General features: G+C 40.7%; 1 protein-coding gene across 2 annotated transcripts in view; it reads left to right on the top strand.

The window, feature by feature from the left end:
* Positions 1-18,096, top strand: part of BMERB1 (bMERB domain containing 1) — a 56,599-nt gene that overhangs the window by 27,671 nt on the left and 10,832 nt on the right. For both annotated transcript variants that reach the window (XM_062503703.1, XM_062503704.1), the window contains exon 2: positions 8,284-8,407. In XM_062503703.1, the coding sequence (XP_062359687.1) occupies positions 8,284-8,407 (124 nt within the window). The remainder of the gene's footprint in view (positions 1-8,283; positions 8,408-18,096) is intronic.

Genomic DNA, 18,096 nt, shown 5'->3' with positions numbered 1-18,096 from the left:
TTTTAATAGGAAGCTGCTTTTATCTTTTCAAAGAAACTTTTGTTCAGTATTAAGTTCTGACTTCTTGGTCATTTATTGCTGTGAGTACTGAAATCCTGTTTCCTGTTCTGTAAATATGGTTTTGTATTAGCTCTTAAACTACTGCAAGAGAGGGTACTACTGAGGAAAAGTCCTCCCAGAGTATTGTGAGTCACAAATCAAAGACATGTAAAACAGAGAAAGGTAGGAGAACTCCCAGTAGTAGAAAACACTGCCATGAAAATCATACTGATATTGCTACAAATCAGCACCAAATCAGAGATTTACAGCTACAGCTGCTTCTAGTTATAGATAATTAAATAGCAAATTGTCCCACTGTACTGAGTCAGTTCCTTGCACACACAAACACCTTTAGATCGAGAGGGAGGAACACAAAAGCAGAGATGGAGCACACTAGAAGGGATAGTTTAATTTGTCAGGATGGATCCTTCTCACTGTCTGCATGGAGAAAGAGTCTACAATCTTTGCAGGGGCAATGTCTCACTGCAGAGGACACTGGACCTCATACAGCTAAATCCTACCTTAATGAGTGAAGCCCCAGATAATGGTGCAGTCAATCTTCTCTGCTTCCTGAGCCCACCCTGCTGTGCCTGCAGACACACAATACCTGAGCTTGTTCACAGCACCTATCTCCATCACCACAAGCAGATGGGTTCCACAAGGCTGACAGCATCAGGAGAGTGCTGAAATCTGAAAGTTTAAGTGCAAGGTAGAACAAATAGAATTTATAATCCAAATATAGGATAGCAGTATGGATTTTGAGGTTCATTAAGTCTGAATATCACAGAACTATGCACAACATTGAATTTCTACAGGAACTCCAGCCTGATGGTGATTCCCAGGATCCTTATTGTCAGGGCAGGATGAACAACTATTGCCAGATGAGCTGTTTTTTTCAGGATATCATTACAACCAAGATGAAACTTTCTATGCACAGAGAAGTTTCTTAAGACTAGAGACATCTTTTTCCTGGGGGAAGTGTAAGATTAAAGGGTTGCATAATTACCCACTTAGGAAACTGGAACTGTCATAAACTGACAAAAAACAAAGCCAAGAATAATTACTGCTTATAAATTTTACAGGATAACAAACAAGACTTTATTTGATGCTTTTTTTAAGAGGTAAGATCTGTAATAATCTTATCATTATGGATTTGTGCTGGTATATATATTTAAATATGGAGCAAGGGCAGAAAATTGTCCCTGAATTAGAAAGCTGGAACCATCATTTAACTGTAAAACTTCCAGATAGCAAAGTACTGAAGTCCATCCTTAATTAGCAGTCACTTTTACCACTGACTGTCTATTTCTGCTTGGGGATATGTGAGAAAACTCAGAGCAGGATTTCTTTAGAGTTCAATTTTTAAACCAGCTGTATTCAGTGCAGTGCAACTTGTTCTACAGAGGTACAGCATAAAAGATGGAAAGCAGTTGAGAATCTTATTTGGGCAGTAGGCAACTGCAACTTCCATCAGAAGTAACAGGAGTCATTGTGTGCAGTTCTTTGAGTCTGGTACCACAAAAAGGACTTTCAGAGTTAGAGGAAGGAGTTAACGTTCAACACTGCGAGTCTGGTGTTCGTATTGCAAGAGAAATCTCAGTGAGACCAAGTATACAAAAGGATGAAATGGGCAAGAATAGACTGCTGCCAACAGGCTTTCTTGCAAAGGTAAATAATAAAAAATAAAAGGTCAAAGCTTGGAGATAAGAACAAGAACATACAGGATAAGCAACTAAAAGAATCTTGTTATAACCAGAGGCCCTTAGATATGGAACAGACAGGGCAATGATTCTGGAAGTGCAGCGGGCAATTGCAGACAGTGCTTTTTATATTCTCTGCTCACCTGATTTTAAAATGGGGTCATATGGTAGAGTGTGAGTGAAATACTTTTGAAGTAGAAACTAATGTTTGAAGATGTCTAGGCTGTAAACCTGTGATAATTAAAAAATAAAAAAAAGTATTAATGACCTGGACAAAATAAATCCTGATGTTATAATTGTGCTATTGTACCCAGACCACAGCTGATTGATGGACAGAGCCATCACCAGTCATAGCAGATGATTTAATAGTTCTTGGGGAGGAAATGATATGGCAAACAGAATGATCTGTGGTGGGTTTGAATGAGCAAAGGTGGATTAATAGATAAAAAAATTAATCACGCGTGTCTCTCTACGGATACGAAATTCTGATCTCTTGCCTGAGGAGCTGCAGAATGGAGCAGATACAAGGGACTGCTCAAGTCCAGCAGTTTGTCCCAGTACATAAGTGATCTTTACATGGCACAGCACAGAGCTGAGGTGGCCAGTGCTTTATGCTTCAGGTTTGCTGGAAGCAAAGATGCACCACAATTCCTCACAAATCAGATAAATCCCCCACTTCTTTTTCTCCTTCTCCAAATGACAGTTGAGAAGAGGCAGGGATGTTTGATGGCCATGACACTCCCAGAGATCCTGCTGTTTAATCAGTTTTCAGGAGGCATCTCTGGATGCCTCCTGCCAGAGGGGATCCCTAGAGCTGCCAGCTTTCACAGCTGCCTGTTGCAAAGCCAAGCTGTAAGGGGACTCTGCCAGCCCAGAGGTTTATGCTGAGACATGGAGCATGTGAAAAAAAACCACCTTTGGGATTTCTGGGTGCCCTGCTGTCTGGCAAAAATATTTGGAGCTTTGATGCCTGGTTTAAGCCAATATCTCAGGGCTCTGAGGTTACCCCCTGTGCATCTGGGAGCTGCATTGCAGTTGAAACTTCTGATTGTTTTTGAAATTTAGGATTTTCAGAAGTGCAAGGCTGTTCTGGATCCTTGTGCACTGAAAAGAAACAAGGATCTTTGCACAGAGGGATTCTTTTTTACTTTATAGTAAACGTACTGAATCCAGTGTGATATCCCCCAAATGCTCTGAATTCCACTTCTCTGGCATTTTCCAGCAGACACAGACTTGTAAAGTTTTGCAGGGACAAATCACATCTGGCTGCCTGTGAAGGAGATGTGCTCCTTGTGTCATGTCAAAGTACAGTTCATGGCTCTGCATGCTAGAGATCCCAAAAATTTAAATGTGTTGCTCCACTCATGGAGAAGTACCAGTAAGGATTAAAAAATTGTAACAGGCACAATAAGAAGAAAAAAAACAAAACCTCAGCTTCTTGCTAGAAGCAAAATCCAGCTGTGTTATCTCCAGCATTCAGTGCCATTGACAGCAGTGAAAGCAAAGTGATTCTGAGAACTTTTGCATATCTGACTGTGACTGGAGTAGCCCATTAGCTTTTTGCTCCTCCAGTAACAGCCTCTGCTCCTGATGTCTTTAGAGATAATACTAATACTTTTTAGAGATAATTCTAACACTTTTCCACAGTGTTAGAACTCACCAGGTGTTTGTGCTGCTGCTGGCCCAGTACAGCTGTTAGCTTGGTCACTGAGGTCTGATTAAACCAGCAGCACCATCCCAACTTTTTCTGAATTTGGTGCCATCACCAGCCCATTCTTGTTGCAAGAAATTAAACAGGAGAAAAAATTGACCAGCAGAGGGAAAAGGTTTCCTTGAGGGAAAAGAGATTACAGCATTTCTGAAAGAACCCCCGAAATGGGCTGTGAGCTGCATTCTGCAGCAGGATGAGGACATTCCTGGGATGTTTGTCCCTGTCCAAACCAAGTGAGCCAGGCAGCGCAAGCAGAAGTGTGGGATGCGCTCACTGCCACAACAATCACCTCACTGCCACAATGGTTCTGCCCCTTTTTTCCCTTTCCCCCAGTCTACCATTCCCCCCCCCCCCCCCCCCATTTTTAAATTGCACAAGATTGCAGCCTGACAGGCAATCCAGGAACAAAACACATTGCAGCTGTTTGTATTGTATTTATATGGTAATTCCATCATAAAGCATTGAATTAACACCGTGCCACACACATGCCAAATGTAGTGATTGGTAGGATTCACAGTATTAGAATGCTGCAGCAGGTTAGATTAGAAATAAGCAATTAAATATAGTTTTTCCTACACAGGTTAGTTATTGGCCACTGCATCCTGCACCAGAAGGGTTAAATCAAACAGAAAAAAAAATCCACTCTGAGGCAACAACAGAAGGTATAGTAAAAGGCTGCAAGGCTAGCCACTCCTGCCTCCAGGTGACATGCTAGTGACCAACTACAGGAATGATCTGATTCTTTTCACATGAGCATATTTTTATCTGGAATATTTTGAACTATGAAATATTAATTTTTCTGCATTATGCAACTATTTCACTTTCCCCCAAGCATACTGTTTTTAAGTGGCACTACCTGGTTCTGTCATCCATTTCTGACCTGTGCCTCATGCTTACTTCTGCTTTGTCTCATCAACTAGTAGTGGCCTTGAGAGTCTTGATAAAGGATTAGCTTGAGAATTTCACTGAATTCTTGAAAAAGCCCCAAACGGGCTGGCCCAGATTTTGAACAAAACTTACCCATAAACATTTTCTTAACAAGGATTATCGTATTATTGGACAATTTAAGGGAGTGGAAGTAGGCCTCAAATTGCTCAATTTAAGTCCAGTCCAGAACAATGAGTTAAACTAATTTTTAACAGGAGCACCGTAATTGAGTGGGCTGAAGAAGAACAGGCTGGCTGCTGAGTGGTACCCACATCAGAGAAGTCATGCAGCTGGCCTGTGCCACCATCCTTTAAAGAGCTCTCAGCAGTCATGGATTGAGCAAACAGGGTCTCATTTAGGATGGCTCACCCATATCAAAGATGAAAAGGAGAGAGCTGGGCCATTACCCTTACCCAGTGCTGGAGCTGAATGTTTTCTTGCTGAATGACTGACATGACTTGTGAAGGCTGAGTGACTGGGTTTGCAACAGCAACAGAGCCAAAAAGGAGAAAAGGATAAAGTGTCCTTGGAAGGTCCCCTGACCCAGCAGCCCCACACTTGCTGTGTATCCCCAGGCAGCTCCTCCCTGTGTTGTTCTGCCTCCAGGCTGCAGGTGCCTGCCAGTGCCTGAGGTGCTCCTGGAGCTCAGCTGGCACCAGAGTAACAAGGACATCACTTGGGTTCCTACAGCAGAGATTTGGGACCCTTTGTGTTACTGATGCACCTCACTTCTTAGTGCCTCTGGTATGTACAATGATAATGGCAACTCCAAATGACAATTAAACTGCTAATGAGGAGCACAGAGAGCCTGTCCCATGGGGCCACCATGGGTGTGGCACTGAGTGACAGCAGTGGGATCTCTGCTGATAATTAATTACAGCATCCCTTACCAATAGAAACTATTGACACCAGGTGTAAGGTGTTCTCCCATTTCTCATTGTGTCAATACAGGCTTCTTTTACAGTTTTCTTTACACTTATTGACTTAATAGGCAATTTGGGTTTTTGTTGCTTTTAAACACAGCTGGCTACTGTTTTATTTCTAGCTGGCACATTGAGGATGAGGTGTGATCATTAAGTTAATACCCAGTTTAACTATACCAGTCATTATTTATGTGTAAATAACTTCAGGTTTACCTCTTCAGTTCCTCTCACTATATGTAATAGCTTGATAATTTTATTTCCCTGTAGTAGTTATTTTTATGCTAATATCTTTTTGTGCATACAGTAATACCATTTTACTTGTTTCTTTGTCACTGAACATTATCCTGGAGATTGCAGAACAGACAAAATAGTTTCATACTGTCACTGGCTGTGACTAATCTCAGTGTTGTCTCCACTTTTGCTTTATGAATTTTGTCTCATTACCAGAAAAAAAGCTCAATATGTGCTAAAAAAAAATAGTTGACTACCGCATACCTGCTGTAAGTAAAATGAAATGCTCATTCTTTCTTTTTTGAAAATGTGAGAGACTTCTGTGTGAAGCTGTTCTGAATCATGTCTCAAAGCACTAGAGGTGTCTTTGCTCTGTGGGACAGAGTCAGAGCTTTACTTAAAGGCTCAGTAATGTTCACATAATCTTCCCCAGTGGTTCACATCCCAGGAGCTTAAAACATTTAATGAAAAATAATAAACTATCCTTCAGCACAGCTGCTGCCAGGTTGGCCACTTATCCACAATGCTAGAAGAGCTGCTGAGCCCCAGAGAGGCTGGTGATGTGAGGATCAAGTGCAGAGAGGTGGGTGGGAATCCTGCCCTGGCCTCTCCTCGCACCCGTGCTCTGTTCCACTGTTCCAGCCACATCTCTGAGTCTGCAGACAAGCACTAATGTCTGATGGTTTCTGTGTTTATTTCCTTCCACTTTCCAACTTCTGCTGCCTTGCTTCCATTTTTGATTCCTTTGGGAACACTGCATGATTTTGGATCGCTTTCAAAAATATTTTCTCTGGTTCAAGCACACGTTGGGTGGGATGTGAAGGAGAATCACTGGCTGTTCTGCAAGGGGTCAGAGTAGACTTCTGCCTGTCACACTGATTCCTGTGCTGGTTTAAGCACATCACTGGGGCATAAAGCTTGTTTGTTCCTGAATTGTCAAACTCACAGGTGGGACCCCACACAAGGGGTGACACCGGGGCACTTACAGCTAGAGCTGCAGAGTACAAGTAAATGAGGTGGTTTTTTTGGTTGGTTGGGTTTTATTCTGTTTTCTGAGCTCTTGAGAGCTAATTTTATAATATGTATGTAGGTGTAATTTATTTATGGTTTATATTCCTATTTATCAGTATTATTGGCTTTAATTCATGGTAACATCAGAATAACTTCCCATCTCCTGCTTATATTTCTGGCAAGCAGTGAAAATGAGAGGTGGGCCTGTGAGAACCTCATGACATTTAGGCTACACATCAACTAAATATACTCCAGCAAACACAATGATTTCTAAGAAGGAAATCCATCTTGTATAGGCAGCACCTGTGTGTTCAGACACACAAGACAGCCTTACTTTACAGACCAGTTTTATAGTTTGAGTTTAGAAACAACTACTGGAACATGGCTGTTCTCTCATGACAGACATTTCAAAATCTATCTCACATTTTTTTCCTCAAGATTCTGTTATCTTGGGAAAAAAAAGTGATTTTTTTATGTTTGTTTCCCCAGTTTCTTCATTAAGAAATGATGTCAAAACTTGCAGATAATACTAGCAGGATAACTTTAAAAATTATTTTATATGTATTTAAATGCAAGGGTAATATATTTTGTTTAAATAGTATAGAGTGTTTTTCCTTAGCTTCCATTTTGGGAGAACCGTGAGCTAAGCTCGTACAGGGGATGTTTGCTGAGATTTTGTAGTTTCATTCCTACTCCAAGGTTTTGTCATAAATTCTTCTCAGCTGTGCTTAGTCTGTCACGAGGGACTTCAGAATTTGTCTCCTCTTAATTAATTAAACAGCTTGTTTTCTGACACTTTTTGTCTGCTGTTTTCTGCATAATTATGGTAAGTTTTGACCTCTCTATTTTCCCCTTTTCAAATCCACACAGCTGAAACTGGCCTTCTTTCAGGAATATCTCTCCATTTGAGTACCCAAATATGCAGCCAACCTTTTTCAGTGTCTAAATCCTTGTTTAACATGAAGGCCAAGTATGATGAGCCCTTGGAATGGGGTTTTCCATTGGCCAAGCAGCTCTTTTTCCAAACTCATCTTAAAAAAGTTGGTTGCTTTACATTCAGGGAGCACAGTCCATAGCCCTGTTTCTCTCTGGGTTACAGAGGTAAAACATTAATTATGGAGAAATAATCACAGAAGCACCCTGGCCTTACAAGCTGCCAAGTTATTACTTCAAAGTGCTTTTGGTCTCCTCAACCCATTTCCATGCCCTTGTGAGAACCACTCAGCCCCTTGCAGGATGAGGTCCTGCATCATTTCTGATCACATCCTTGGTCCTCTTGGTGGGGCTGGGCTTCAGCTCCAAGGGTGGAGTGGCATGGAGAGTTGGAGGGCTTAAAGGTGGGAAACATTCACGGGTTTATGTTGCCTGCACCAAGGCAGGACTCTTCAGAGCTGCGAGTAATTGCTCTGAGAGGCTTTTGCAGTAGTCAGTTTGTGGTGATACCAGTTAAAGAATGGTGGCTGTAGCTGTGGATGGGGTTGGGATTCCTCAGGGGAATGATTGAGCCTGACTAACAGAATGTCACTTTGGCTTAGGGAGTATTTCACTTCTAAGCAGTTACATTGCAAGTAGTAAGCAAAAATAGAGAAACCAGTCAGCCCAGCATTCAGCTAGAGTATTTTTTACTGCTCGAATTAATTACTCCATAGTTCGGTAGCTCTGTGATTTAATTTACATTCCTGAAAAACACCATTAAGACAGTCTGACCGGCTTGATTAATTTTCTCTGCTTCCACACACAGATCAACTTGACATCATTTCAATGGCTGAAACAACAATGATGCCTGAGGAAATTGAGCTTGAGATGGCAAAGATCCAGAGGCTTCGGGAAGTCTTAGTCAGAAGAGAATCAGAACTCAGGTTTATGTAAGTATCAATCCTTCTGGGAAAACACTATGCAAAATTAATCAAAATAGGAAAGAATGGTATTTAGAAGACTTTTATCTGCTTGACATTTTAAAAGAGAGAAAGATAAAGAGCATCCCAGTTAGGTGAGCACTTACAAAATGCCATTGGGAAATGATTTTGTAGTTGCAAAGGAAATTACCTTTTTAATTCAGCACCTTTTTTTTTATTCAGCATGATTTGCAGAATACAATAAATGGATCTCTTACTCACAAAAGAGAACTTTAGCAAAGTACGTGTCTATGGTGCATCTTTTCCTAAATTATTTCAGTCCTCTGTGGCAAGGATATTTGTCTGAACAAAATATCAACAGGTAGGGGATTTGAAGCTTCCACAGTCCAACCTAATTCAGGCTTTATCCCTACTTCATTAGCAGTCTTAGACAGCTCATGTCACAGAGCACACTGTGTTCTGCACTAACAGCAGCCAAGATTTGACATTTGTTAAATGGAAGCCATTAAGTTATGAACACAAAACACTTTCTGATATATCAAATTAAATAGCAATACTCCCAAGAGGGATTTTCAAAGTCACCAAAAAGGTCAGGCATAGGAGCCTCACTAAAGCTTCATGAATATTAATCCAATTTTGATGGTGAAGGCAAAAGGGTTAATATTCCTGAATCATCAAATTTAGAAGATCAGAACTTATTAATAAGAAGTGTATTATTTTGAAGTGTCCTCAGTCTGTGAGTATCTGAGGTCAGAAACAAATGCCTTTGCTACAAATGCCTTTGCTGACAGGCCAAGAACTTCAGCAGCTCTAAAACCTGCTGAGCTCAGACTCTTGGCATTAATTAAGCTTCAGTAGCCTGAAAAAACTCACTGGCTTTTTGCTCGTGTTAAAGTACGGGGTACTGTACTTTGTACAAAGTACTGGTACTTTGACCCTTACACTGGAGGTTGATTTTAGTGCCCTGACTTGCATTGCCCAAGCCTGATGCTTCAACCCTCTGCCAACAGCACTGACATGTTTGAGCATTATCCCAGAAGACTTCTGCCCAGAATCACTGCTTAGACACCTTTGGAATAAAGGCTGGTTAATAGTGGCACTTACCTTCAGTAATGCCATAGTGGTACAAATAAAGTCAACAGGAAAGGTTTTGTCACTCCTGCTCCTGGTAGTCAAGTAACTACTTGGTTATCAGTTTGTACATAAATTTAATCTGGAAGAAGCCTCATCATTAAACCCTGCACTTCACTTGACATTTTCTATATCAAACAAAGCACTGAAATAAACTGCCCCAGTGAATGAGAGCAATTGTTCTGTTTGTTCTGGTATCCAGCCTGCTCTTTTCATTTCCCCCATGCTCACACTCTTTACTCTTTGTTGCCTGGCAGGTGTTTGAGTAAGGGATTTAACACAGGAGAGCTTGCTTATTGAAAAGGGAACAGAACTGGCGTTCACACTGTGCCACTGTTCTCCTCCTGGGTTAGATCTCATCCTCACACACTGCCTGGAGCTGCCCAGGAGCACTCCCAGCCTGGCACAGGCAGGAAAGCTCTCCCAAGCATCAGTGTGCTCGAGGCTTGGCCCAAGGTGCTGGCGAAGCAGGCAGGTGACAGAGGCAGCGACTGCCAGAGGTGGCCCCAGTTTCTGTCTATTCTGAGTCACAGAGAACCACAGTCACAGACCCTCTCATTCCTTCAGCTGCAGCAGACCTAGATGACCACTTGCACAGGGATATTCACATAGCTTTCTAGCCCAGCTTCTCCCTGCTGTGTGCTAGAATATTCTGACTCTGCCCATTAGTCCTTGAGGCAGTTAAATTCAGTTTGTTAACGCCTCTGAATGAAATGGCCAGAGAGAAGCAGTTTGCTGGTGGTACCCAAGTAATACAGTTCTTTACTGTCTCTTATGCTGGATAGTTTACACTGACAGAAGGGCTTGGCTGCATTTGTCATCAATGACAAACATCTTCTAATGACAAATGTATTTTAATGACCTGCTGAGATTAACAGCACAGACAGTCATGGTTACTTCAGTGCTCCAAGTTTTGTATCTGTTCCACTAAGTAAATTACATAAACTCTAATTCATTGACATATTGTGGAAGACTTTATATGTAGCCATTTTTTTTCCATTTGATTTCTGAAGTCATGGATTGCCAATATCCAAAGACCAGAAGTCTGTATGTAGGTCATGAATTTTAGTAACTGATTTCTTCTGACAGGACTAGATTCCCCTGGGAATGACCTATACAACCAACCACATGAAGCTGAGCCTCCTCAGCCAGATTTAAGGCAGGCTCAGCCTTGAACACTGCTAACAAGCAGCACTACACCTACTCTGGGCCATGGAGTGCAGACGAGCCTTAATGAGAGCCACATCTCTTCAGTTCTTGCATCTGCTTTAGCTTTTCCTTTAATTATAGCAAAAGGATAAAAAACACACACGTAGTATTAGAGAAACTGTGTGGTATGTTTGTATTCTCTTCTTTGCTTTTCATGCTGGTAGCAACAGAATAGAAATTCTCTTGGGTTAAATTGGGTATTTTTTATAGTTCCTATGAAAGCATGAACACGATGAAACGATTCTATATCACTTGCACATCCAACCACAGCTCACATTTCCAGCTACATTTTTTAAAGTAATGGTTCATTCTTCTCGTTGTCTGACTGATCTTTTTATTCACATGTAGCCAGATCCTAAAGCAGGAGAAGTACACTGTAGCTGTGCTTAAACAAAGCAGAGCTCTGTAGCTGTGCTCAGAGTGTGTCCCCAGCACCAGGGTGCCCGTGGCTCCCTCCTGTCACAGGCACACACAGCCTGTCAGCTCTGCTTGCACACACCAGCAGGTGCCACAGCTCTTCCCTGCATTTAAAAATACTCACACTCAAAAATAAGAAAACAAAACACTGCAGGCTAGACCTGGTGCTGATAGAAACCACAACAAACTCTTCCTCTCTCAGGTTTAATCTATGGAAGGAATATGCTCTAAGGCTACTAATTGAATTTATTATTTTCCTTGAAGAAGATGCAAATGTGGTAGTCATGAAATAAGAACATTAGGCAGGGAACTGCTCTAGGTTAGCATATCAGCCAGTAAAAAAACCCCAAGAAACCCAACTGAAAAAGAACAGTAGCAAGGTCTAGATGTTCAGTGCGCATGGAGTTGGTTTGCATTTTTCACACTTCTGTGTGTGACCAAGGAAAATCTTCCTGTTGATAAATGAGATAGTCAAGAAGGGAATGCTGTTTCTGGCAGTTCCTCAGCTATGCTTTGTGTAGCACATATCTCTTCAAATGACACAAATTCTGCATGAGGGAGTCCTTGGCATAACAGAATCACAGAACAGTGTGAGCTGGAAGGGACCCACTGACTGGTGGACATGTACTAGCACCCATCAAAATGATTTTAAAATTCAGAAGATACGGTTATGCACATGTTGCAATTTCACTGCCTCCATCCAGGCCCACAAATGATGTGCTGTCCCCAGTCCCACAGAGCTGCACATACTGGCTTTTAGTGACAGACCAAGCATTCACTCTCAGACAAGCACTGATATTTCTGTAGTCTGCCTATCACTGTATTTTAAAAAACTTCCTTAAAATAGAGAGAAAAAAACCATCTGTGAGAGGAGTGGAAACAAGTTAAACCCTGAAAATGAAAAAAAATATGAAACAGCACAATTCTTAAGGGAAGACCATAAATATGTGTGCAGTTTCAATACATGTAATTTTTCACTCTTTCATACTACTTTGCAGTCCTTTGTATACTCTTTTTCCTCTGCCTTGCAGAGAGAAGTAGAAATTCCTTACTGGTGCACTAAATGTAATGTAAGATATCATTTCAGTAATTAAAAACTAAAGCACTTAAAGATGAAGAGTTGTCACACAGAGATACATTTGGCTTTCTGTGTGGCTTTCTGGAACTCTGAAGTGAAACAAAAATATACACTGCAGAAACTCCAACTGACGTCTCTGATTTTCAAATTTGTAATAATTTTAATTGCAAAACATGGCTTTTTTTAATCCTGCTGCATGAAACTCAATAAAATCAGATATGTGACAACTTATTCTTAGCCTGTCCCCTGAAATTTTTTGATTTTATAATCAAGGGAAGCAGATGAACTTACCTATTTGCTATATACTACAGTGAAATATTTCATCATCATTCAGTAGCGTATACTTTATAAGAGGCCAGTTTTCTGATAATTCTTGTTTTTCTTTTTATCTATACAAAGAAACAAAGAAAGCAAAACAACCTGAAACAATGGACTAACAGGTCATGATGTTTCCCAAACCATTGTGCCAATTGCAAGTCAGGTATTAACCTTTGTAAATGTGTCCTTTGCTTTGCTCCTTATTTTTTGTTTCCTCCTTTAAAAAAAAAAAAGGAGGGCAGCTGAAAGCTGTACTCTTCATACCCAGGAAATCCACATCATTTCTAGCTGAATACCTCCTTGCTGTGAATAATTACCTGAAGTTTATAAGGAGACAGTTTTCAGATTATAAAATCAAGCCTTCCTCAATTAGGTAATGCCACAATTTGTATTGCACAATCATATTTCAGCTCAGGCAACCTCAGTCGCAGCACAGCAGATGCACTGTGATTTGGTCTGTAATTGCATTATCAAATCCTATTTTTGTCTCAAGACCCTGCCTTGCTTAGTGCCCAGGCTGGACCTCCTCAGGATGTGTCCAGGTTATGTAGAAATTGTGGCTCTTTGTGGCATCTCTCCTTCAATGATACTGATACTATGAAATTTCATAAAATTATGCCAGGAGCTGTTGTGACCATCCCCAGCCAGCCCAGGAAATGAAAATATATTTTGAAGCCATCATATGCTATCTCCAGCTCTTCTTGGTTTGTTTTTAGAATATCTGAGATCTCAGCATATATTGATATGAAGGACACAATATGTACAGAAAAACATCCATTTATAGCCTGCCAGCATTCCCCCTCCTTCGCTTCTCAGGCTTCTCTCAGCTCCTTTCTTAAAACATTCTGTATAAAAAGAGTTTTGGGTCAAACTGTAAATGTTCAATCTGTCAGTGCTCTCGAGGAAAGCAAACACACCACTTGAGAACATGCACACTCTTATCTTCCTTTCCAATTCTTCTGTCCCAATTCCTTTTTTTTTTTTTTTTTTTTTTCCTGGTGAGATAACAGACCCAAAAGCTGAGGGAGCTGCTCAGGCTGCATCCTCTTTGTCACACATTTAATGTGTTGCTGCTGTGGATGTGTTTGGCTTCAGAGGCAGTTTGGGATTGCTGGAGGCATGGAAATCTGCTGTGCTGAAAGACATGGTTGTAAAAATGGATGATGCATGTGTTAGCTCAGTTTAGCTGACAGGGAGAAGCAGCAAACCCTCAGACCTCTATGGGATACATAGCAGATCAAAACTGAACTTCCAAATTCTTTGTAGTACAAAATCCATGCATTTTAAAATGCATTAGCATGTTGGAACCCACTAAATATTATTAATAAAGGTGAGATCATCTCACCATCAGTTACTGCCTGTTCCTGTGGAAAGGCATGGAATTCCCATAAAACAGCATCCACTGTCATCATGAAACACAGTCTGTGGGAAACCTGCCAGTGCCTGATACTGCTGGCTTTCCAGATGGAAAACAAAGCTTGAAGCTTTATTGGATGACCTTGAACTAAAACTGTAAAAGTTTCTTCCACCTGTGATAGCTGTTTTGGGATGGTTATTTCCACCATGCAGGTGATGCTGAATGTCAGTTTTTTAATGTGTAGGGAATAGAAGATATTAAACATAAAGCCCTATTAGGCTGCTTTAGGCAAATACTGAAAACATTTTACTCATTAAACTTTTGTTTTATCTGTAAAAATGCTATAAATACAATGGTGTATTTGCTTAATGTCTGTGTGGTTATTACATCACTAAACTAATACTGTGAAGAGGCCCAATTCACCTCCACACTGACTCAGAACTAAAATTGGTCATTGTCTTTGTACACTCTCACCACACATTAGTAGTTGACTTCCTCTTCTCCAGAGTGCTGATAAAATCTACATCATCCAAATTCTCCATAGTTTTATTCAGGATTTTAGAACACTTTACTATTATGTTTGCTTATTGAAATCCCAGACCTTTTATGTAGAAAAGTTTGCTGCAACTGGACTTTGTAGTCCCACAGCTTCATTAGCTGTCCAGAGTACATAATTTATCCCTACTCTGTTTTGTTTTTGTTTTTTTTTCCTTGCTTCAAATCAGGCTTACTTTTTGTTTACTTGCCTTTTTAACCTTTATCCTTCTCCCGGTTTGCACAAGCCCATAAATCTCTGTTGTCCTGTTGTGATGTTGATGTATCCATTGCTGGGAGTAGTTAAAGGTGGGATAGTCAGTAATGATCATTCTGGAGGGTATTGGGTATAATGGTAGAGTCTCAAACTTAGGGCAAATTCATGGGGAAAATGTATGGTCTATATTCCTTCTAAGAACAACAGGACATCCACAGAGGTCAGGTAGGAGTCTCACCTTTGTGTCATTTGCAGTATGCATAGCACATTGGTATTTGAAATACAGAATCTCTGCTGATTGCCTGCCCTAATGCAACCAGTGCAAAAGGAAGCAACACCAAAGTACACAAGAACTGCTGAACTGAGAGGTTAAATCACTTGGTGATGGCAACCTCAAATAAACCAACTTAGAAATCCCATATTTTAATTTATAATGAGTGCAATAAATCTAGTAGGCACAAAGTGGGAATATGAAACAAACAGTCTTACAACTGGCTGAACTCAGAAAATAATACTGCAAAGTAATACAAAAATTTGTACATGGAGTGTTCCATTCTCAGGTGAGAGAAGGCAGCAGTAATTGCTGTCTTCATATGAACAAAGTTCATTTCGAATTTTAACACTTTTTTGAACCAAATGCTTTAACACTCCTAAAAGTTCTCACTAATGTGACATCAGCTCTGATTTCTCAGTGGCCTCATGCCTCCTGTGGCAACAGAGCCCCACACTGAACATCACCCTGGGGACAGGGAGAGGGAGGGAGAGTGGAAGGAGATAGAACAGGCTGTCAGAGCTGTGGATGGCTGTGGTAGCTCTGGTTATAATGCTGCTAAGCAGGTGTTCTAACTTCTGCTTTCTTGGGTATTTTTCATTCTTCTGCTGCTCCTTTTTTCCTTTGTACTGTGTGTTACCTGTTTTCTGTCATTTAAGGTTAAGAGATTAAGCAGGAATTCCCTTAGGACTGTTTACATATTTGTTCAGCATCTGGTACTTTTCTCTGAGTTTTGCACCTTGCTTTTACTTCAGTGTAAATAAATTACACCAGCAAAAACAGGTTTTTGTTCATGAATAGAGCTGTTTTTGTTGTCAGTGTTTTCTGATAAGATCCATCTTTTCATGGAAAGGAGCAATAAATCTTTTATCCTTCACAGTTCTGGAATCTTAACAATACAGTATCGCTTATGTGATTTCCTTTTTTTTTTTTTTTTGGGTTTTTTTTTTTTTTTGTTTTTTTCTCTTCCTGATTGTATATTGCTCTCTGAACATAGGATGGACTTGGGGAGGCTGTAGAGAAGGAGGCAGCTGTGTGATGATACATATCATCCAGTAAATATAAATGTCAGGTTGTCAGCTTCATAAGATAAGGCACCGATGGGAAAAGCACCAATCCCAGCTGTAAGAGGGACACCACGGCTGTCCCTCTGATACAGCCTGGTGTGGCACGGGCTCTTGTGCAAGACAGGGTGAAGCTGTGCCTGGGACTGTGTCACACTGAGCTTTCCCTTCCAAGCACATTGCAATAACCAGAGTCTTTGAGGAAACACCCAGGAAACTGCAGGCTGGGAAATGGCACAGCCTGGCTTTCTAATGCAAGTTGTCACCCAGTCAAGCTTGAGGTCTCCGAGATTAGGGAGAGCATTTCTAGGGGAATGCCAAGGGCCTGGGAGCCCCAGGGGTGTCAGTGTAGAGCTGGGAACTCCTGTAAGGTCCAGCTCCACACATGGAAGCCTGGAAGCCTCAAGGACATGAGTTCAGGATAGAATTACAAAGCTCTGTGCTGTGCACTTTAAGCTAAAAGTACAGAGATCAGCTCTCCAAGAGGAAGGAAAATGCCTTAGTGCAGTTTGATCTCTCTGCAGACCCATCTCCTTTGCCCTGTCTGGCAGCAGAACCATCAACCCCAGAGGAAAACACGTTATACTTTCACATGTGTGGTTGCAAAAATGGTGCATTAAAATACTCTGAAAGGAACACCAATTTTTTGTGGTTTATAATGATAAACATATCATTCGGAAAGTATTTAATTAATTGGAGATTTGGTAGTTGAGATGTTTGTGTCTTAGAAAAAAAATCATTATTGTCTCTCTTGGACCACTAGGAAAATAGTTCTTTAATAGAGAATTTTCTTTTTACATTGAATATGTGTTGTGGTTGTCTCAAAATGCTGTTAATAGAAGAGGGGAGCAGCTTTGATCTTTGACATTGTCATTTTTAATGCAGAAATTTAGCACTGTATTTCCAGATGTAACTTTTAATCCCAAACTTCCCAGTTGTTGGCTACCTGTGCTCAGGTTTGCATGAATGAAAGGTACAGGGTGTTGTCCCCTGAGACCACCCCAGCACATCAGGCACATGTGGCACTCACAGATCCTGCGCCCCCTTTTGAACTTCCTCTAGGCAAGGATATTCTGTAATCAAGTGTCCCCTCTTGCCCTGTGGCATTTCGCTTCTCACTTGTCTTCTGATATAAATAGGAGAGAAACCAGTGAATTGAAAAGCCCTGAAAGGTACTGTCAGTGTTTAATTTTGTACCAGAAGCCTTTATATTCTTTTTAGCTGTGATAACAAATAGTTGCTTTTGTGGTTTTAAAAATAAGAAAAGGTCAAACATGAAGGCAAATGAAGAAGGAAATGTATCATCTATTCTGCTGGAGACAATGCACAGCCAGACTTAGACTTTCCTCCTTCCAGTGCCTAATATCCAAAAATAGAACTAGCAGAGTAGTTTCAATGAACCAGGCCCTGTGCTTTTGCATAGAATCTTCTGTATGCTGCTGTAAAGGGCTGATACTTGTGAATTTAAATCTGACTTCTCTATTGTCTGTATGCTTTTTTCACAAATTAACTTAGTCAGTTTTTGCCACATGGAGAAATATTCCCCTCCACAGTGGGGCAATTTCAGGAAAACTCTTGTTACTATTGATTCATTGTAAAAGTTTTAACTGGCAGAGGAGATGGCCAAGCTCAAGAGAATTTAACAATGTCAGTGAAAATGAGAAACAGCCTCTCTAGACACTGTTCTGAATTGATGTGAAATATATTGATAATAATGATAGCAATTGATGTGAAATCTGACCCTTCTGGGACTGAGAATTTCAAATGCCATCTTCCATTCTCTGAAACAATATCTGAATTACATTACTGTGCAAGTTGTGGTTCAGTAGCTTCTGTGCCCTGTTCCTTCAGCAAAGAGCACTTTCAACAAGAAAAGTTAGACACACTTATTTTAATAGTGCAAGTTAATCACAGGAGCTGTGATTTGTGAGCTGCCCTGCCAAGCAGGCTGGTCAGCAATCTGTTACCTTAATTGCCAGCTCTGTGTCCTCCAGCAGCACCAGGTGCTGAGCTAAATAACAATGTGATAAACACACACCATAATGACTCAAACAGCGTGTTCTGTATTCATTAAATGTTGCCTGTGATCTCACAGACTATAA

Source organism: Cinclus cinclus, chromosome 16 (assembly GCF_963662255.1).
Source record: "Cinclus cinclus chromosome 16, bCinCin1.1, whole genome shotgun sequence".
NCBI classification, from domain to species: Eukaryota; Metazoa; Chordata; class Aves; order Passeriformes; family Cinclidae; genus Cinclus; species Cinclus cinclus.
This window is presented reverse-complemented; position numbering and strand designations above follow the sequence as displayed.